General features: G+C 40.8%; 1 protein-coding gene across 4 annotated transcripts in view; it reads left to right on the forward strand.

Moving 5' to 3' along the window:
• The window catches only part of gabrg2 (gamma-aminobutyric acid type A receptor subunit gamma2), a 96,129-nt gene extending 76,825 nt beyond the window's left edge, over positions 1 to 19,304 (forward strand). The window contains exons 9-10 of one of the 4 annotated variants that reach the window (XM_048166396.1): positions 6,272 to 6,295; positions 16,339 to 19,304. In XM_048166396.1, the coding sequence (XP_048022353.1) occupies positions 6,272 to 6,295; positions 16,339 to 16,617 (303 nt within the window). In that variant the 3' untranslated portion in view covers positions 16,618 to 19,304. Of the gene's footprint in view, positions 1 to 6,271; positions 6,296 to 16,335 lie in introns of all 4 variants that reach the window. The other 3 variants (XM_048166395.1, XM_048166397.1, XM_048166399.1) reach the window with 3 other exon arrangements.
• The last annotated feature ends 4,203 nt before the right edge of the window (positions 19,305 to 23,507 follow it).

Consider the following 23,507-nt stretch of genomic DNA (forward strand, 5'->3'; position numbering starts at 1 on the left):
TAAAAAAGGTAATTGGACTTTTTATCTTACAATTCTGACTTTTTCTCTCAGAATTGCATGATATAAACTCGCAATTCTGCTTTTGTTCTCAGAATTACATGATATATCAACTCACAATTGTGAGTTATAAAGTCAGAATTCTGAGCAAAAAAGTCAGTCTGATTTTCCTCAGAATTGGACTTTTATATGGTTTATATGGTAACACTTTATTTTACGGTCTTTTAACTAGTTGCTTATTATCATGCATATTACTAGAATATTGGCTATTTATTAGTACTTATTAAGCACATATTAATGCCTCATTCTGCATGACCTTATTCTACATTTTTAATCTTACCCAATACCTAATCTTAACAACTAACTTACTTACTATTAAAGGTGCCCTAGAATTAAAAATTGAATTTATCTTGGCATAGTTAAATAACAAGAGTTCAGTACATGGAAATGACATACAGTGAGTCTCAAACTCCATTGTTTCCTCCTTCTTATATAAATCTCATTTGTTTAAAAGACCTCCAAAGAACAGGCGAATCTCAACATAACACCGACTGTTACGTAACAGTCGGGATCATTAATATGTACGCCCCCAATATTTGCATATGCCAGCTCATGTTCAAGGCATTACACAAGGGCAGCCAGTATTAACGTCTGGATCTGTGCACAGCTGAATCATCAGACTAGGTAAGCAAGCAAGAACAATAGCGAAAAATGGCAGATGGAGCAATAATAACTGACATGATCCATGATCACATGATATTTTTAGTGATATTTGTAAATTGTCTTTCTAAATGTTTCGTTAGCATGTTGCTAATGTACTGTTAAATGTGGTTAAAGATACCATCGTTTCTTACTGTATTCACAGAGACAAGAGCCGTCACTATTTTCATTTTTAAACACTTGCAGTCTGTATAATTCATAAACACAACTTCATTCTTTATAAATCTCTCCAACTGTGCGTAATGTTAACTTTAGCTATGGAGCAAAACCTCAAACTCATTCAGAATCAAATGTAAACATCCAAATAAATACAATACTCACATAATCCGACGCATGCATGCAGTATGCATGACGAACACTTTGTAAAGATCCATTTTGAGGGTTATATTAGCTGTGTGAACTTTGTTTATGCACTGTTTAAGGCAAGCGTGAGCTCCGGGGGCAGAAAGCGTGAGCATTTAAAGGGGCCACAGCATGAATCGGCGCATTTCTAATGATGCCCCAAAATAGGCATTTAAAAAAAATTAATTAAAAAAAATCTATGGGGTATTTTGAGCTGAAACTTCACAGACACATTCAGGGGACACCTTAGACTTATATTACATCTTGTAAAAAAACGTTCAATGGCACCTTTAATAAGCAGTAAATTTGAAGTTTATTGAGGGAAAGTCGTAGTTAATAGTTTATATGTGTTCCCTATACTAAAGTGTTACCGTTTATATCTCACAATTCTGAGAATCAGAAGAGTGTCAGATAAGAGTCAGAATTGCAAGATAAAAAGATGCAATTATCTTTTAATTTTTTAATTCCATGGCAAGTTATTAAGTCAGAATTGTGATATTTAAACTTGCAATTCTAAGCAAAAATGTCAGGGTTTTTTTTCTCAGAATTGGACTATAGCTTGCAATTGCAAGTTTATATCTCAAATTTCTGAGAAAAGAAGTCAGAATTGTGAGATAAAAAGTCACAATTATCAGTAACACTTTATTTTACAGTGGCATTGTTACACGTTACATGTAGTTATTGTAGTAATAACTATAAATTATGCAAATATAAATTATATTCTGATGATTACTGTGTAAAGAACCCAAGCCGATCTGAAAAAGCAGAAATGCATGCTGCTATGCTTTTTATCAGTCAAATTCATTTTAAAATGTAAACTCAACAGATATGAAATATGATCAGAAAGAGAAAAACACTGTTAAATGAGAATACGAGCACTAGACTGTTGCAGGCTAGTGGCTAGTTTATTAATTATTCAGAATGCAGTTGGAAAGAAAATATATTTATAGGAACATTTTGGCAGATTCAAGATAATTCATGTTAATGCAGAGAACATGATTCATTGTTTTAATCAATTGACAGCCATAAAAAGTAGTAATAATCTGGATTTTCACGATTAACTATCTGTATGTAGGTGCGCTGAACGTTGTTACCGGAAACTCCTGAGTAGTAATAAGTAGAACGTGGAAGTAGTTGTGCGAGTAGTCCATTGACATTGCTAGGACTATACAATTTGGACTTTCAAAGCTTGTAATGCAGTGGATTGTAATAACGTCTCTGTATTACCCATTACATCCAAATTACCTGCCCTTGACAATAATTCATATTTTGAGTTGTTAGTACATTTTTTATAATTCAAATAAATGATTAAATAGGCCTAGTATCCTTCTTTTTCGTCAGCAAGGTGCATTATATAAACTAACCGACTGGACCAGATTGGCGTGGAATGGAATGGTTAAGCAACAAGAACGGTTTGGCCCGATGGTGGACAAATAAATATTCTTGATGACTCAAATGTTGAAAATAGAAGTATTTGTATCCAGACCTTTGACTGGAAGAGTATATTCTGCAGTTTTCTGAGAACTGATCAAATTGATAAACTAGTCCCGGCTGGTTAAAAAATACTGTTAAAAGTGTTTATGTATGCTATGTATTGTAATCAGTGTGTAATACTGTAGTCTGTATGTATTGTATTCTACTGTATTTATGTAAGTTGTGCTTATTACAGTTTTGTGTTGTTAGCTTAGCAACATGTTAAGTCTTTAATGTTAACTCTGTAGGAATCAAATTTGCTAGATGAGTCTCTTCTGTGCTTTTTGTGAAGAAAGCTATTTGTGATGCATCGAAGTGATCGATAGTTGCTGCCCATGCAGAGCATTTAAAATCACTCACTAATAAGATTCCAACATGCTTATGTAGGCAATGAGACAGCTCACTAGGTTTTGGAACATAGCTACAGTGTGAATGCTAGAAACTTCCTCCACATGGTCTTCCTTCCTGATCAGCTTTGCCAATGTGGACCACCTCAGTGTCTCTGAGCAGTGATGTACTAAGGGATACTTCACACAAAAAAAGAAAATTCTGTCATTAATAATTCACCCTCATGTCATTCCAAACCCTTAAGACTTTCATTCATCTTCGGAACACAAATGAAGATCTTTTTTGATGAAATCTGAGAGCTTTCTGTCCCTACATAGACAGCTACACAACTGAAACTTTGACGCTTCATAAAGTTCATAAGTTCATAAAGAGATCAAAACTAGTCCAAATGAATTGAGTGGTTTAGTCCAAATTTTCTGAAGAACAGATTTCATTTATGCTTTTATTCACATATAAACATTCATCAACTCAGACATCAGTTGTGGTAAACAGAAGCTCAAGAATGTTCGCTTGATGTGCTAGAACCAATGAGGTTCGTTCTTGTGTTACGCAGCACATTTGAGCTTCTACAAAAACCAATGAGGTTCATTCTCGTGTTATGCAGCACGTTTGAGCTTCCGCAAGAACAAATGCGGTTAGGGCTGGGCGATATAGCAAAAAAATAATCTCGATTTGACAATTTGCAATTAATTATTTATTTATTTATTTTTAAATCTCGATTTGAAACAATTGACGATTCGCAATTTCGATTTTTTTTTTATGTTTAACTAGTCAAAATTTAAAATTTAACTACAATATGATTCAAGTAACATTCTCTTTATTACCAATCTGGTTAACTCTCTGGAGTCGGGAAACGCGCCGGCGCGTTTTGCAGGATTTTTTTCACATTGCAGCAAAACAGACTTAAAATACTCCGTAATTTTTTGTCATAGAGACATAAGTAATATATCAATTGAAACTATAGAATATATCCTTTTATTTGTTTACACTCAGAGTAAAAACAAAATGTTGTGCTTTTTACAAAATAAAGAAAACTAACATGATGCGTGATCTCTCGTCTTCCTCTGAACAAAGTCCAATCTGATAGTTCTCAGGTTTTAAATCGTGTAAGTCAAATCAAAAACAAATATTCTCTGTATATGTAATCTGTATGAAAAGAGACACATGTCAGACGCCCGTGATTCAGCTCATTATCTGCTAATGTGGCCACGCCCATGGAGCCAGCGCTATTCAGACACAAATTCTGAGGCAATACATGTATAGATCATCACAATCGTGTATTTATTGTCTTCAAAAGTGTTTATCTGCACGTTAAAGCTATGGTTAGCGACCTCTGGAAGACATGCCATTATTTCCTGTAATGTCACATGGCTTGGTCACAGTGTTCTTCTTTAGAGTAATTTGTGGACTAAAGGTGCACAGAGCGCCCTCCGGCTGCAGGTATGAATTGAAAACACAGTATCCAGCGCTCACAGTGATGACAATAAATATTAAATAAATATTACTCCTCTGTATAGAAAATTTACATAAACATGAGAATCCATCAATATTTCTCCAAATGTGCATGCTTTTAAGCTAAAAGGCTATATGAAATGCCATAGAGGTAACATGAATGTTCAGACACTTTGCATCACAGAAATACATTATATTTTAAAGTATATAATAGAATACCATTATTTTAAATTGCAATAATATTTCACAGTATTGCTGTTTTTTCTGTATGTTTGATATACACCATGATGAGCTTGAGACATGATCACAGAGGGTTTTTTCACAGCCTACCTGACTGAAAGAGCTCATTGATATGCAGGTCATTAAAGATCATTATGCAAATCATTTGTCTTCTCAGGTTTTCATTTTAAAGCAAAAAATTCTATTCTACAACCTCCAATACCCAGAAGTCTTGTGAACACAGATTTAATATAATTTTTTTGGCCTTATTTCAGTGACTTTTGTTTTCAGTGAGTTTTTTGTTTTTTTCAATAACCATGCATAAACGTTATTCCTTCAAAAACACAAACATGTACATACATGTTCCTCACATATTATGGTAGCCTAGTTTGTGCTGAATACAGTGTAATGACACTTTTGCCATTAATATGTTTATGAACAACTGAAAAAAGCACAAATGCCAGGGCATGTCAAAACTTCAACAGGACCCCAAATCAGCCTCAGACTCCAGAGGGTTAAAAAAGTTCTATTCTAAGTGTACCACACCTGAAGTGATCAACATGGTGTAAATGTAAAACAAATGACACACAACAAAGAGGTTTGTTCTCGTACATCAATCAGGTTTGGGTGAGCTTCTGTTTATGTTTGCTGATCAATGTTTATATGTGAATAAAAGCTTAAATTATATCATATAAAGCAATCCAAGTCTCTGCAGAAAATTTGGACTAAGCCACTCAATTTATATGGATTAGTTTTACGATCTATTTATGAACTTTTTGAAGTGTCAAAGTGGTTGTTGTGTAGACTGTCAATAAAGGGACAGAAAGCTCTTATAGTTCATCAAAAAAATCTCCATTTGTGTTCCGAAGATGAATTGAAGTCTTACAGGTTTGGAACAACATGAGGGTGAGTAATTAATGACAGAATTTTCAATTTTAGGTGAACTAACACGTTAATCCAAATCATTTTAGCAGCAGGTTTGAAGTGCAGCCTTAGATTTTCATCTCAGCATGGTGCTCATATCTGTAGCTTGAAGAGGGTAGATCTCAGTAAATGGGGTGGTTCCACTTTCAGATGATTAAAGGGGTGCCAGAAAAGTCTTATTTGATTTTGGGGTTTAAAATGTTAGGCAGATTAATGAGTAATGACTTTCAAACCACATTTGACAGTTTGTTAACCAGTCAAAGGCACACTCTGAAGAAAAACTCATCAAATAAAATGATATGTTTTGCTGAAGAAGTGTTTTGATCTGTGCAGAGTGGAAGTGTACCAGTCTCCTCCTCAGGCGATTATGTTCTTCTTTTGTTGTTTGGTAATGATTGTTTGCTACACACATGCCCTTATATGAATAAAGGCCTGATTTGTTAGATATATAAGAAATGTCTGTTTCCAAGCTGTAAATTCTGATAGGATGAGTCATGTCAAATAGTACTGTATTTAAGTGTAACTTTGATAGTATTTTAAATTAATCCTTGCACTTTGTAGATGTGTTCTCCTTAGGAATGAGCATATTTATTCCGTATTTTACAACATGCAGTGAACTTGTTAAGATATGCTGCCTTGCACCCCTTCCTTCCTCTGTCTATGTATATTTCAGAACCTTTTTTATATTATATTGTATGTCTGTTTTATGTTGTTCTTGTTGTTCTTGTTGGTTTGTTTGTATTTGTGTTCTTCTTTTCAATTTCTAATATTTTTTTGTTTCCTGTGTGGACAAAAGCTCCTGCGGCTCTTTTCCTCAAAGGTATATTGCTCATGTAAACTTCACTAATTATGCATGTTTCTGCATTCTGCGCAACCACACTGCTCTTGTGTCTGGTCTTTAGATTCACTGCACTAACATCTAGTAAGTTTAGTACTAAACCTCCTGTGCTGGGAAAGGCAGAGGGGCACACTTACCAGCATACAGACTCTTACTTTACTTAGAACAGCAATGGCTGAAATATTTGCATCTTTCATTTAATTAAAAAGAGGCCGCCTTCCTCCCTCTCTGTGTGCTTGTATATGAGGCTTTAAACCTGACAGAAATAGTCAGCAGAGCCTTAACAGCTTGAAATAGACAACCACGCTGATTACCTTTATCCCAGTTAAATAGCATAAGCCTGATGGCTTTGGCAGATTTAGCTATAGTAATCTTTTAAAAGTCAATGTGCATGGGGCACAGACCTATATTTAACTTTCACTAAGTACCAGAAGATAGTTCTCCAGAATTTGGAAGAAAGGGAATTATATCAATGTGTAACCATTGTATACCTATGGAAGCTTGTTTCCGCCATGACATAAAAAATAAAAAAGGTAATTGTGACTTTTTATCTCACAATTCTGACTTTTTTTCTCAGACTTTCGAGATATAAACTCAATTGCGAATTATAAAGTCAGAATTGCGAGTTATAAAGTCAGACCTGCAATTTATAAAGTCAGAATTGCGAGATATAAAGTCAGAATTGCGAGATATAAAGTCTGAATTGCAAGATATAAAGTCTGAATTGCAAGATATAAAGTCAGAATTGCGAGATATAAAGTCAGAATTGCGAGATATAAAGTCAGAATTGCGAGATATAAAGTCTGAATTGCAAGATATAAAGTCAGAATTGCGAGATATAAAGTCAGAATTGTGAGATATAAAGTCAGAATTGCGAGATATAAAGTCAGAATTGCGTGATATAAAGTCAGAATTGCGAGATATAAAGTCAGAATTGCGAGATATAAAGTCTAAATTGCTAGTTATAAAGTCTAAATTGCTAGTTATAAAGTCAGAATTGCGTGATATAAAGTCAGAATTGCTAGTTATAAAGTCAGAATTGCTAGTTATAAAGTCAGAATTGCTAGTTATAAAGTCAGAATTGCGAGTTTTAAAGTCAGAATTGCTAGTTATAAAGTCAGAATTGCGAGTTATAAAGTCAGAATTGCGAGTTATAAAGTCAGAATTGCGTGTTATAAAGTCAGAATTGTGAGATATAAAGTCAGAATTGCGAGTTATAAAGTCAGAATTGCGAAATAGAAAGTCAGAATTGCGAGTTATAAAGTCAGAATTGTGAGATATAAAGTCAGAATTGCTAGTTATAAAGTCAGAATTGCGTGATATAAAGTCAGAATTGCGAGTTATAAAGTCAGAATTGCGAGTTATAAAGTCAGAATTGCGAGATATAAAGTCTGAATTGCGAGATATAAAGTCTGAATTGCGAGATATAAAGTCAGAATTGCGAGTTATAAAGTCAGAATTGCGAGTTTTAAAGTCAGAATTGCGAGATATAAAGTCAGAATTGCGAGTTATAAAGTCAGAATTGCGAGATATAAAGTCAGAATTCTGAGAAAAAAGTCAGAGTTGCAAGACTTTAATAGATGCAATTGTGAGTATATATCATGCAACTCTGACCTTATAATTCACAATTCTGATTTTATAACTTGCAATTGTGAGTATAAATCTTGCAATTCTGAGAAATAAAATCAGAATTGTGAGATATAAAGTCGCAATTACTTTTTTATTTTATTTTTTTTTATTTAGAGGCGGAAACAAGCGTCCATACATACCAGACTATACCAGTGGTTCTCAACTAGTTTTTCTTCAGGACCTAGATTTTACACTGGACAACAAGCACTGGGTCTAATTCACTAATAATTTAGCAGATTATTTTGCAGAAAGTACACATTTTTTTAAAACACAGGACAATTATTCCAAAAAATTTCACCAAATTCACAACGCATGCATACACACAAGAATTTGTTATTAACCTCATTCTATTGTTAATTATTTTGTAGTAAGCTATTCTAAATGAGTGACCGCAAACCCAAGGTTAGTAATTTGCGTCAAACACAGCGAAATCATCTCCATATAAGGGCTTTAGTACACAACTGGATTCAAGATTACTTCAGGTAGTTTGATTAGGGTTTTATTATGCTTTTTTATTCTTCTTCATATTATTATTTTCCCTGGGACCCTGTCAGACTTACAACCTATTTTTGGATCATAGCCAACCAGTTGAGAACCACAGTTAATAGAAAAGCATTTTGAATTAATCACACACACGTGCGCGCACACACACACACACGCACATATATGTAAGCCAGGACAGGCAGTTTCTCTTGAAGGTTGTCGTATTTCATCCAGTTAAAGCTGCCAATTCCTCTGTATTTGTTTCTTTTCACTTGGCAGTCTCTTTGTGCTCTTTGCTTTCCACACGCTTCTGTGAAACCCTTTGAGAAGCGAGTCACATGATCCGTTTTAACACAGCCTCAGGTGGCTCTGTCCTAAATGCTACATAATGTACACCCGGAGAAGCCAGCATGAACAGCTGGTTGTGCTTCGTTTTTCAAAGGGATTTGAAGCACCCCTTCCAGTGCTGGGCAAAATGATTGTGAGTCCAGAAATGTGGATATGTCCCAAATGAGCCTATTTTTCTTGGCTTTGATGGGAAATATTGACAAGCAGGTCTTATAACATCTTGTATTTCAAGTGTATATTTATACATATATTTCAGTTCTGCTTCTGTCCAAGATACAAGATTGAATGGATATTAATAATTAATTATTTAGCTGTTCTTCTGCATTTTGACACAGTACCCTGTTAAAAAGTGCCATGTATAGTCTTACATTGGAAACGTTGCTGTAGTGACACTTATCTTTTTATCCTGCGTCATTCTGATGACATTTTTGCCGAGTAAATGATGCAATAATGCTTTATTATTTTTGCACAGTACATCAAATGCTTGTGCAGTGGTTCCCAAACTGGGGTACGTGAGGTGACAGAGGGGATACGCAAACAAAATGCTGAGTTTTGCCATTCATTTAATTCTACCCCACCTTAACATTAAAACCGAGCATGTATTTCTAACAGTAAATGACACATCTAGTGTAAAAACAGGAAAATGGTAGTGCCGTAAAAGGTCAAATACATGACATCCAATCAGATTACCTCATCTTTTGCAGTCAAAATGTCTCGGTTACATATGTAACCCTCGTTCCCTGAAGGAGGGAACGGAGACGTACGTCAGTAGTGACCGACGAATTGGGATATCACTAGAGAGCCCTATCAGCTTAGAGTGAACTAAAACAAGCCAATGGAATTGGCATGCAATATTTGCATAATGCGAACCGCCTCCGACAGGTGTATATAAATAGAAAGCAGATGCAATCGCACTCTGTTTTTCGCTGAGGAGACAACTGGTGTCCGCACAACAGCGAGGGTACAGAAACTGTGGCGACGGGACGTACGTCTCCATTCCCTCCTTCAGGGAACGAGGGTTACATATGTAACCGAGACGTTCCCTTTCAGTCAGTCACGTTCGACGTACGTCAGTAGTGACCGACGAATTGGGATCCCAAATAAAGCGCCACAGTTACGAAACCCCTTCCAGTGCCCAGTGCAAGCTCTAGCCACCCGTCGCACCAATTGGGACGGTGAAGGGATTGGCTTACGCCGAGAGAGTCTACTGCTGTTCCGACATACCCATTAAGTAAACTAGACTACACTGGGGAAGCGAACCCGTAGGGGATGCTGCGGAGGCCACTACCTACCCAATGGGGGAGGAGTTTACGTGGAGAATACACATATGGACTGGCCCGGGGGGCAGTACGCATATGGAGTCCCTGGGATGGCTCCACCTGGGTAGGGGGAGACTCATCTGACAGGTGACAGCAGAGCTGGCTCTGCTAAGGGAAAGACACGGACTCGCCGTAGGGAGTTGTAAACCGTTGACAACTACACATATGGGACCACTCACGTAGAGGAGTCACGACATATGGAACCCAGCCAACAGACAACGTCAGGGACGGATGTTGGCCTGGCATCAGACACTCCGCAATGTCCGAGCCGAACGGGGAGGCAGAGGAACTCGACAGGGTTCGCCAAGTGGGGAACACGACTGGAGTCAAAAGATGCACGTATCCGGCCCAGGGGGTGGGAATGGCATTGCAAGCCGACACTTAGCGCGGGTTTAACGCGTCTACCGGCTAGTGGATCGAGTACACGGGAAGATACCGGCTCTACACGTAGGCTATAGAATCTAGCGAACGTGTTAGGTGTCGCCCAGCCCGCAGCTCTACAGATATCTGTCAGCGAGGCGCCATGAGCCAACACCCAGGAAGAGGCCACCCCTCTGGTGGAGTGGGCTCTCAACCCAAGCGGACAAGGCACGCCTTGGGAATCGTACGCCAAGGCGATGGCATCCACTATCCAGTGGGCCATCCTCTGCTTGGAGACAGCCTTTCCCTTCTGCTGGCCTCCGTAACAGACGAAGAGCTGATCTGAGGTCCTGAAGCTTCGCGTTCTGTCCACGTACACACGCAGAGCGCGGACGGGACAGAGCAAAGCTAGGGCTGGGTCTGCCTCCTCCGAGGGCAGCGCTTGCAGGTTCACTACCTGATCTCAGAAGGGAGTGGTAGGAACCTTGGGCACATATCCGGGCCAGGGTCTCAGGATGACGTGAGAGTCACTGGGCCCGAATTCTAGGCACGATTCGTCGACCGAAAATGCGTGCAGATCCCCTACCCTCTTAAGCGAAGCCAGTGCAACCAGGAGGATGGTCTTGAGAGACACTTTTAACTCGACTGACTGCAGAGGCTCGAAGGGATGACCCCGGAGAGATGTAAGAACCAGGGTCAGATCCCAAGAGGGTATGGAGGAAGGGCGAGAAGGATTCAGTCTCCTCGCCCCCTCAGGAACCTGACGATCAAATCGTGTTTCCCCAGGGGCTTACCCTCAACTGCATGGTGATGTGCAGCGATAGCGGCAACATACACCTTGAGGGTGGAGGGAGACAGCCTTCGCTCCAAGCCCTCTTGCAGGAAGGAAAGCACGGATCTGGCCGAGCATGATCGAGGGTCCTCTCAGTGAGAGGAGCACCATTCAATGAACAGGTTCCACTTCAGCGCATAGAGGGTCCTCGTGGAAGGAGCTCTAGCGGAAGTGATGGTGTCTACGACCGCTTGCGGGAGATCACTCAGAACCTCCGCATCCCGTCCAGGGACCACACGTGGAGGTTCCACAGGTCGGGACGCGGCTGCCATAGGGTGCCCCGTCTCTGAGTCAGGAGGTCCTTCCTCAGAGGAATCGGCCAAGGAGGGGCTGTCGTGAGGAGCATCAGGTCCGAAAACCAGGTCCGAGTGGGCCAATACGGAGCCACTAACAAGACCTGCTCCTCGTCCTCCCTGACCTTGCACAGGAGCTGTGCGAGAAGGCTCACTGGGGGGAACGCATATTTGCGCAGACCCGGGGGCCAGCTGTGTGCCAGGGCATCCATGCCGAGCACGCCGCCGGTCAGGGAATAGAACCACTGGCAGTAGGCAGTTTCTGGGGAGGCAAACAGGACTACCTGGGCCTCGCCGAAGTGCTGCCAGATCAGCTGGACCACCTGAGGATGGAGCCGCCACTCGCCCGCAAGTGGAGGCTGCCATGACAGCTCATGGGCTGCACGACCTCAGATGCTTCTGACTCCATAACAAGAGATGGCGGGCGAGTTGCGACATGCGACGGGAGCGTAGACCACCTTGATGGTTGATGTACGCAACGGCCACAGTGCTGTCCGAGCGGACCAGTACGTGCTTGTCTGACAGCAGCTTCTTGAAGCGGCCCAGTGCAAGAGGTACTGCTAGCAACTCCAGGCAATTGTTATGCCAATGCAGTTGAGGCCCCGTCCACAGACCCGACACTGCATGCCCGTTGTACGTGGCCCCCCATCCGGTGGCAGAGGCATCTGTGGAGACCACAGCGTGCCTGGACACCTGTTCCAGGGGCACTCCTGCTCGCAGGAACGAGGGGTCCGACCACCGGATGAGGGTGCGACGGCAGCTCGGTGTCACGGGGACATGGAGCGTACCGCGCTGCCACGCCCATCTCGGGACCCGGCCGCGGAGCCAGTGTTGAAGCGGCCTCATATGGAGCAATCCGAGCGGCGTGACCGCGGCTGCAGATGCCATATGACCCAGCAGCCTCTGAAAAAGTTTCAGTGGGGCCGCTATCCTGCGCTTGAGCGTACTCAAGCAGATCAACACCGACTGGACGCGCTCCTCGGTGAGGCGCGCAGTCCGGGCGACCGAGTCTAGCTCGAGAACGAGATAAGAGATCCTCTACCTGGGGGTGAGTTTGCTCTTGTCCCAGTTGACCCGAAGACCCAACCGGCTGAGGTGAGCTAGAACCATGTCCCTGTGTTCGCACAACTGCTCTCGCGAGCTGGCCAGGATCAACCAGTCATCGAGATAATTGAGAATACGAACGCCTTGTTCCTTGAGGGGAACAATGGCCGCCTCCGCAACCTTCGTGAAGACGCGGGGTGACAGGGCCAGCCCGAAGGGTAGGACTTTGTACTGATATGCTCGACCCTCGAACGCAAACCGTAGGAAGGGTCTGAGGCGAGGCACAATCGAGACATGAAAGTACGCGTCCTTTAGGTCGATCGCTGCAAACCAATCCTGGGGACGGACGCATTCGAAAATGCGCTTCTGCGTGAGCATCTTGAACGGCAACTTGTGAAGGTACCGGAGAATTCTCCACCCGGCCCTCCTCCGGGGAAAGAACTGTTTACTTCAGCTTCAGGTCACCATATCCCCAGGACCGCCTCCCGCTAACCAACTGGGTTGGCTGCGGGGGGAGCGGGCTGGGTTTTAGGCCAGCTTGTGAGATGAGTGCGTCGAGAAAGTGTACTTTGACAACGACACATCCCAGCAAGACTAGCCAGGGGTGTTTCCGGACCACCACAGTGGACATTGTCTGGCCAGGGGCCTGCGCTATGACCTGGATCATGCGTAGCTCAACCCTGACTCAGAACTACCCACATGCAATGAGTGCTTTGGCGTACCACGGACTTGCCAGGGGCCAAGACCCATGCAGGGCAGAGGTGGTGGCCCCTTTGGCGTACCATATTTGACACCAAAGAGGTTACAAACTGCCAAGTTTTTCCATGCACGTCCGGGCTAAAGACAGGGGCGGGGCAAGGCGAGTACCAAAGCATGGTTGTCAAGTCTGAATCTGATTCAGCATGAGCACATCACGACTGTGGGACGCTCAGCATCATCTTCATGTTCAGAGCCCAAAAATACTCTCTCCAATGTAGCAGTCGACATCTGAACCTCTGCTGGAGCCCAGACTAAGACGCTAGGTCCCTCATGAGAAGGACCAGCAATCCAAGCAGAAGCTACCAGCCATGTTGGACAGTGAACATGGACGTCCAACTGGACGACACACGGCGCACTGGGCGCCGACGTGGCCATGTTGTACTAAACATGAACCACCCACGGACATAGTCACAGCATGTTTGCGATGCACTAGAGGAGTGGGGGGCCCACGGAGAATGACTCGGCGGGTATTGCCCCACTGTGATCCTCTGGTCACCCAGGCTTATTAACCAAAGTAGTATTTTTCTGATTCAGAAAAATAAACTAGATCGGGGAATAAGTGAGGGGACTCCACCTCATTAAAGGCGCTCGAGTCTCGACCGTGCATCTAGAGCGCCAGACAACGCTCAGGGTTGCCATGGCAACGCGCGCTGTCAGCCGGCAGCTCGACGGCACACGGCGCGCTGAACGCTCAAGCCCTTATGAGAAAGGCGAGACAAACAACGCGCCGACGTGGGCATATTCTCATAAGAGAATATGAACCGCCCACAAACACAGTCTCAGCACGCTAAGCAGACATGAGAGAAAGTGATTGTGGCCGTGAATGAGGATAGGAAACGACCGCCTCCAGAAACGCACAGACAGAATGACGTCTTGAAAAAGACGCAGTGTCTGTCTGTGAAGCTCTTTTAGAAGGGGAAGAGTCAGCTCTCTCGTGCTGAAGCACACAGGGAGTGACGCGATGTGTTCGGGTACACCACTCCCCGAACACACCGGGAGGAACCGGCCCAAATCGCAACATACAACTGCGTTTTATATGGGAATTCAGTTGCTGTTAAAACAGCAGTTGAGAGCTTAGCTCAGGCTCCCCGGGAAGCTCGCGTCCTCGCTGTTGTGCCTTAACGCCAACACAAACAGACGCTGAATCTCCAAGGCTGTTTAGTTTCACTCTTGTGAAGTCTGAAGCTGGACACCAACTGTTGGCTCCGAAGCGAAAGACAGAGTGCGATTGCATCTGCTTCCTATTTATATACACCTGTCGAAGGCGGTGCGCATTATGCAAATATCGCACGCCAGTTCCATTGGCTTGTTTTAGTTCACTCGAACCTGATAGGGCTCTCTAGCAATATCCCAATTCGTCGGTCACTACTGACGTACGTCGAACGTGACCGACTGAAAGGGAACTGACTGTATCCACACAAGCAGCGTGCATATGATAAATTGCGTGCAGAGTATTGCTGCCTTAGCTACATTAGTGCTGTTCTCAACAATGTACCTTTGTAAAAGTGAGGATTTAGTGCTTACTAGCATGAAGAACAACGGTGTGTTTTCCGCCATGTAAATATAGCAAATCCACCGTGGTGCAAGTGCACCTGGCTTTTATAGGAAATGGGAGATGAGACTCTGTTCTAGTGCATGTTACACCCAAAACACACCCATGACTCATTAAGAGACTAGGTACAGCCCTTTTAGACCATGCACCTGACGCGCCAAACATTTTTTCTGTCATTAAGCTAGCAAAAGTGGATTCGGACCAAGTTCATCTGCGCCATGTGCTTCAGACCATACGCTTAGATCGTTAAAATTGGGCCCAGTGACACGTATTAGCAGTTTTAGTTTAATATTTAAAAGTATTACTTTGTTTTTACCATAATTTCATATTTCTCTATTAAACATTTGTATTTGCTGTAAAACTATTGGCCTTATCATACCCCTGGCACTAAGTGACACCAGGCGTGATGCAAGTGTGTTTTGCTAGTTTCAGCCCGAAACAGTTATCATTTTCACGTCCAGCGCCATGTTGTTTAAATAGCAAATGCACTCATGGCCATTTGTTCGTTCCATGGGTGTGCTGGTCTGAAAACGAGGTGTGTTCAGGTGCATTGTTGGCGTGTTGCTATTTTGAGGCAACTGAAAACGACTGTGCCATTGACCAATAAAAACCTGCTCTAAAGTCAATGGCGCAGTATTTTTATTTATTTATTTTTTATTTTTATTATTTAAAAGGTGCATTAGTAATATGCTTCTATAGGCGGGTGCACAACCCGCCTTAAAATAGGGCCCAATATTATTTATGCCATTGTAATTGAATTTATGCCACTGAGCAGCATTAAACAGTGTGTAAATACATCTACTGTAGATTCGACTTGTACCACTGCAGTGCAAAATGGCTTTTGTTTATATAATTTAATTTGATTAAATTATTGATTTATTTTAATATATTTATTATATTAATAGTTAAATTAATGGAATTTTCAGAATTTGACAAAACATTACATGCATTTAATAGGGTTAGATTTATAAAGGTAAAAAAAAAAAATGCACCTCAAGAATAATTTAAAGGGCAAATATTGTCACTTAATGGAAAAGGTGTGAATAAGCTAAAGGATGTTAAATGCCACAGTGGATACGCCACTCTAAAAAAAAAAAATTGGGAACCACTGTACTAGTGTAATATAATCTTTGAACAACAATATAATACATTTAACAGACAGATAAATGTACACTGAACAGCCATGATATTAATTGAGTATTCATTCAAGTAGTAAGTAAAAAACAAACAAAAAGCTCTTTTACAGACAAATAATGCAGTCACAAATCAATTAATACATTCCACCCACAAAATTAGGGGCAAAGCACTTATTCACAGACCTTTAAACGCAGACACTAACAGCTGGTCGAGATGTCCCTTGTATTTGATGTGACCCTCGCTAATTATGTGTTTTCTTCTAAAAGCAGGCCCCCACTGTGGACATCCGCCCGCGCTCAGCCACCGCCATCCAGATGAACAACGCCACCCACATGCAGGAGCGGGACGAGGAATACGGTTATGAATGTCTGGATGGGAAGGACTGCACCAGCTTCTTCTGCTGCTTTGAGGACTGTCGCTCAGGAGCATGGCGGCACGGCCGTTTACACATCCGTGTTGCTAAGATAGACTCTTATGCCCGCATTTTCTTTCCTACTGCATTTGGTCTATTCAATGTAGTTTACTGGTTTTCCTATCTCTATCTTTAAAATATATACATATATATAGGCCTATATAAAGGCTGGCCTTATTTTATGTTACAGATTCCAGCAAGACCCTTTCTTGGAAATGGGAACCCACTGAAAACATTAAGTTGCATTGTGTTGTTGTTGTTGTTTTTCCGGTCTATGTTATGTGCAATTTTTTTAAACTTATTTATTTATTTATTATTAGTTTGTTTTACAGTTTACGATTTTTTGTGCATTCATGTAATATGTGAATTGTTGGTTTGTCTATGTTTACATCTTTTTTTCTAGAAAGTATATCTTGTGCATAAAGCAAAAGTTGTAGCAAAAAAAAGAAAAAAAGAAAAAAAAAAAGAAACCGAAGGGGCAGAGAGTGGAAACCTGCATCTGTAAGATTTTTCATCCAGAATTGGTTGGGCAAAAAGCAGAAAATATGAGTACTGCATGCCTACATGCTCTTTTAGGCCCCTTAAGAGTAAGCACTAACGAGATTTTGAGACACTTTATCCAAATGCATGGCTGTCAGGCCTATATGAGGTAAAAGCAATCAATCAAGTATTAACAAATGTGTCCAATAGCATTTTATTATTTGTGCATTCTAAAGATCAAATGTAAAAATGTAAGTGTTTGAAAAGAGTTTTTTTCATGCGTGGTCACGGCTGGTAAAATGTTTGGTCACCTGTACAAATGTTGTAAATAATGAATACTGTATAATGCATGCACCTTTTAGGCCAAAATTAGCAAAAGTCTTTTATTATTATCATCAACTGATAAAAGGCAAAAAAAAAAAAAAAAAAAAGGTCAGGAAAGCTTAACTTGAACAGTACAGCTACATTTATCATTTATGGCCACTTCTAGATGTCTGTCATTTATAAATGCACAATGATATTGTTATATGTAAAAGTACTGTTTTCAATTTTTGCATCCTTTTGGGTATCAGTATGAGCCTCCTATCCATCCGTGGATAGCTGTGGTATATACCCACAGAATAAATATTAACCAGAAGTTAGTCCAGCTCATCTTTCAGTTTATGGGGTGAGTATACTGTAGTCTACTATAGTCATATTCTTTCCCTGTTACTATTATTATTATTATTATTTTGTTTTGGTTAACAAAATTAACTATAGAACTAAGATGGTATAAAACAAAGTTTTCCTTTACTAGCACTGTCTTAGGTTTTCCAGAAACAATGTCAAACAAACTGCAAAATGTCTACAAGCATTTTTTTTTTTTTTTTCATGTATTCATTTATGTTGTAAATTAATAAATTGGGCTTAAACGTAGGATGACATTTCAGTTAAAGAAAAAACTTATTTCACTGAATTTAGTAGATAATCTGTAGATTGATACGTTACTGTGTGTTATTTGTTGCAGTTAGCAAATGACATGCATGCATGTATTAAATAGTATCTTTATAACATTAACATGCATACATGGGAAACAAATAAATTCCAATATCATTAATAAAATGTAAAATATGTAAGCACAACCCACTTTCTATTTTAATAAACCATTAACTTCAGAAATCTCACCCCAGATTGATAACTATGCTTCTGAGTACATAAATTTGGTGTTGGGCACCGTTTAAGCATTATCACGGGGAAAAAAAGAAGAAGAAAAATAAATATATATATAAACACCAAAACTAATGCAACTAAAAACACTGTGGACAAAAATCTCAGAATTGCCAAAGTGTTGGGGTATAATCAGATGTTTAGATAATTGTGTTTTTCACTGCTGCATTAAAAATTACAATTTAGTTTTTCTTCCAAATAACTGAACATGAGCAACTGTTTGGTAGCAAAAATAACAGATAAACAAACATTTCTGGTTACATACAGTAATATATACAGTTTGATTTCCAATCCCTATGCATTTTTGACCTTCCAGCTGAACAAACCAGCACACTGTATGGTTTTGTATTTTGTGGATATATATGCATCTAGATAGCTCTGAATCTTACACGTGGGCATGTTTAATTTTTGATTAGTTTATACTCATTAAAATTAGGTGTCAGGAATATCTTGAGAAATATGAACACTATTATCAACCCTTTACAGAATCGGTTTGCTGTTTGTGTGCCATCTACACTCATATCAGAAATCTAATCACTTTGCTCCTAATATTTTCACCTAGCCATAAGAAATGTACTGTTTATTATTTACTGTAGATTGACATGGATGTCGTGGTGTAAGAGGAGCTGTGGAACAGAGGAAGCTCCAGTCTCTTGCAGATGGGTTCAAGATAATAATGCAGGCATACACTGAGATATGAAGCTTTACTGTCTTTTATTTGCCAGAGCTTATGTGGTTAGGAACACCATGCATTACAGCTTGCTTCACACGTGTCACTCTTGTTTACACACTCTCTCTCTTGCACATGCTTCTCCCACACGTACAACAACCACGCATGCGTTTGCGTGCCAGTTCCCCATCCTTATCAATAACATCAGTTACATCACTCAGAAGTACATCCATGAACAATAACCAAATTACACAATATACATAAACATAAAAAAAAAAATCATACAAATATAAATCTCACATTTCCCCCCTTAGAAAAAAATGTCCTCATTTCAGATATACAGAGAACAAATAAATCTCACATTTTGAAATGTCACAGAGTAAGACATATAAGAGATATATAACATACCTTAACAAGCCAAATCAAACAGCTTGTAACCATTGTACAAAATAAACATGTTTTCATCACCTCTCATGTGTTTTGTTTTGTTCTTCAAGTAGGTGGATACATGTGAACTATCCAGACAATCATCAAGCTCTTCACACTTTTTAGTTGAATACGGCTTATATCACTTCAGAGTTCCTTCTGGCGGTGTGGATGCAACCAAGAAAATGGCCCTAGGGGGAAATTTACTTCTCCAGTGACCTCCCTGGTGGCTAGTTATTATATCTGAGTTCCTATAAGTACACAGGCATACTTTCCTGTACTCTAAGCCACTATTGAGTCCCACACAGCTGGAGACTCCTAGGCGGATCCGCATTCAAGTCGCCAAACCCGCGACTGTCACATTCGTTTTGGCGCTGCACAGAGGATCAGCTCTGCCTCCGGGCGGTGCCGTAAATTCTACTGTCAATCAGTGGATCCTGAGCGCCCATGTCGGATCCTTGGACGCGCACACGCCTTTACTTTAATGGTTGTATCAATTTGCGGGTCCCAAACTGACCCGCCGCGGAGGTAAGGTTTTAAAGGTCCCGTTTTTCGTGTTTTTTTTGAAGCTTTGATTGTGTTTATAGTGTGCAATATAACATGTGTTCATGTTTCGCGTTTAAAAAAGCACAGTATTTTTCACATAATTTACTTATCTGTATACCGCTGTTTCCACTGTCATAAAAACGGGCTGATGACTTCCTTGTTCTATGAAGTCCCTCCTTCAGAAATACATAACGAGTTCTGATTGTGCCAGCGGTTCCTGTGTTGTGATTCGACAGCAGCTTAGCGCATCTTGCCCGGAAAGGTCACGCCTCTTACCATAACGTGGAGATGCAGGCGCTCAGTGTTATTGTAAACATGTCTTTAATTTTACCCTATCAATTTGAGCCGGAATCAGACCCGGTGATTGGACTGCGGGATGAAAATAACAGCGTTTCGACGACATGGTGACAAACACACTCTACAAACGCAACTCTTGTGTATTCCTGTGGGCGGAGGTTAGTCAAAAAACTGTTTTAGTGACGTCATTAAAGAAGGAAGTAGAGGGATGTAGTCCAAACTGGCCGTTCGATGTAGGCGACTTCTGTTAAATAAAATATCTCGCTTGGCATTGAACTTTGAGCTTTAAAATTTTACAGATTTTATTTATACTCTAACAACAACATTACACACTAACTAAAGTTTGAAACATGGGATCACGAAGAACGGGACCTTTAATCGCGGATGCGGAGCGGATGCAGCATGGAGCCACGGCGGGTCCGCGATCCACCTTTGTTGCAGATCCGTCACTGCGCGCAAGTGGACACCGATACGGGTCCGTTCGCGGATACGTTCCGGAAGCCATGATACCTCCGTGGCCGATCCGCCACGGAGTCCTTTTGCTGTGTGGGGTACTTCTGCCCTGAGAGCAGCACATAGTACACTAAAAATAACAGCTGTATTAACCTATTGAGTACCCTTGCTCTGAGAGCAGTGTGCAGAACACTAAAAGTAACAGTGATATGAACCTATTGAGTACTCCTGCCCTGAGAGCAGCGTATAGTACAGTAAAATAACACAGTGAAATGAACCTATTAAATGATCAGTGAAATGATTACTCCAGCTCTGAGAGCAGCACATAGTATGCTAAAAATAACTTAGAGATATGAGCCTATTGAGCATTGAGCCTATTGGAAGGAGAGTGTTTATAATAACCCTCCAAAATTGCTTATTTAATCTTCTAAATTAATTCTGGCCGTGGCGTGGGTCATCACGTCCACCAGCTCCTCGTTACATAGGGGAAAGGAGGAAACGGGCTCACTTAAAACATCCGTCTCAACTCTCGTCATGTCTAGACATCTCCTCAGAGCTAGAGCAGGCCAACAACATGCTCTTTGCCGGATTGGAAGAGGCTGCCAAGTGTAACTTCGGTTGGTAAGCCTCCCCTTCGAACGCGAATCTCAAGAACGGTCTGTGATGAGGGGCTATTTAGATATGAAAGTATGCGTCCTTCAGATCCAATGATAAAAAACAATGCCCTGGGCAAATCTGCTAGGATTTGTTTCAAAGTTAGCATTTTAACCAGCCGTTTTAGGGCACAGTTCAGACATCTCAAAGATCCACTATAGTGGCGTGTCACGAATGTCGCTTAACTTTGCTCTTTTAATGAGTGAAACTTGCTCTTTGAAGAGTCACCGGATAGCCGCAGGGGAGAAGCGCCGAATCAGCTGCAGTTGCTGAAGCGCCGTTAATCCACTGCTTGAGGCTTGATTCAACTGCGAGCAGTAAGGCCTCTATCTTCTTCTTCTTAGGAGTCAGCGAGGAGATGATCTTCATACTTGAAGGAGAAAAATTCTGATGAAAATGGCATTCAGCGCAACTTAAATAGGCAGTTGGCTTCAATATTCAGAGAAAAGTTTTCCCCATACACATCAGTTACTGATGCAATGCGAGTGAATCATATCAAAAGGGAAATCACATTGTAAACAGACACATTTGCAGAGCAGTTACGTGACACGAATATAATAACCAGATCGCTTTAAGTCAACTATTACTTTTTTCCTTATTTTCCTTTTCTGTTTCTTTTGTGGGTACTCTGTTTCTCATTTCTTCCTCCTCTCTGATTCAGCATCTTCTGCGAATGTAATCTTATTGTGAGTTCTTATCTGTTGTATTTCCATTTTCATCACTTCACATCCCCCTTAAGCCACACTGTGATTTCCCCCACAATTACAACATTTCGGTGGTTCTTTGCCTATATTTATGATCTTCTCCACATCTGCCACATCTCCTTCTGCCTTTACAAATCTTGGCTGTATGTCCAAATCTTTGGCATTTGTAACACCTTGTTGCCTTTGGTATATACTTTCTTACATTATAACTTGGTAAAAGCTTAGAGTCATTTTTTGTGGAGCATTTCCTCCTCAAGATCAAGCACAACATATTCACTATCTTTCCTCACTCCATCTCGAGATATCGGTCTCTGCTGAACACCTTTTAGAATTCCTCCTTTTAGGTTTGATTTAATTTCCTCCATTTGGTACTCCCAAAATCAATCCTTACTCCATTTGTTTCTTCTTTCAATATGGCATGTACTTTAAATCACCCTACTTCTTTTATCCTGCGTGCCCTTTCTCTCTGTTCTTCATTTCTACAATCAGTAAATTTCCATCGCTCAAATCCGTTGCCATATGTACATCTCCAATGTGATTTCGCAAAACAGTTTCACTGGACTCACTGACGAATTTCCCTTCTCCTTGCCAAATTTCAATATGATCTTTAATTCCGAACCTGCTTTATCTCTCTCTTCTATTCCTCCTCAATAACTTCAACTACTCCAACTACTTCTTTGCACTGGTTCCTGCTAAATTATTTACTCTTTTCTCCTTCATTCTCCCACTTCCTTGGCTTATTTCCATGCTTTCATCCCCATTCTGGTCCATTCACAACACAGCCGTTCTTACCCACCACTTCTTTCTTCATTTTATTTGATTTCCCCATTATTGTTAGTTCTCTGCGTTTCTGACCTCGAGTTGTTTTAATCATATAATTCGATCAGCTTTGATCGCCAAGCGGAATATGTGCCTGGCAGCAAGATACATACAGCATGAGAGAGGAAACTAAGCTGTACCCCCTATTCCCTCATTCACTATTCCCTACATTACTCCACTAATATAGTCCACTTGAAGGAGTGAATGAAAACAAGTGAGTGAGTTCAGACACTGAGTGCGCCGGAAGGGCTGCCACTTTTGCAAAGTTTGTGCTTGCTGTTTAATAATCATTTGAAACTTAGCAAACTCCAGTAGTAATGAAAATATTATCTTGAACTCTATCATGGAAACTAGCATGTATAAACTTTAATTATATAACTTAACAATCAATTAAAAAGGAATTTACACCTGTATGATATTACGCTGCACCCACATTGGACCAACAATGTGAAAATGTTTGGAAAATGGATGAATGGATGATTCAGCTGGGGGCGCAATTCATTCGGCACGACCCTCACAGTGCGTTATGGGTATTCTCTAGCTTTTGAGTGTGCATAATTTGTACACTCCTTATTGCAGTGCATTTTGGTATTGAATGAGTGCACTCGATAACGTCCACTATGGTTTTGGAAACTGTAACGAGGCGGGACTCAGGGTAGGATCCATCTGCAAGCTTTTATTAAAACAGAGTTTGTAGTCAAACAGGCAGTGGTAGAACAACAGCAAACAGGTATGGCAGAGAGTAGGCAGAATCGTAGTCGAGGTACAGGT

Source organism: Megalobrama amblycephala, linkage group LG18 (assembly GCF_018812025.1).
Source record: "Megalobrama amblycephala isolate DHTTF-2021 linkage group LG18, ASM1881202v1, whole genome shotgun sequence".
Taxonomy (NCBI): Eukaryota; Metazoa; Chordata; class Actinopteri; order Cypriniformes; family Xenocyprididae; genus Megalobrama; species Megalobrama amblycephala.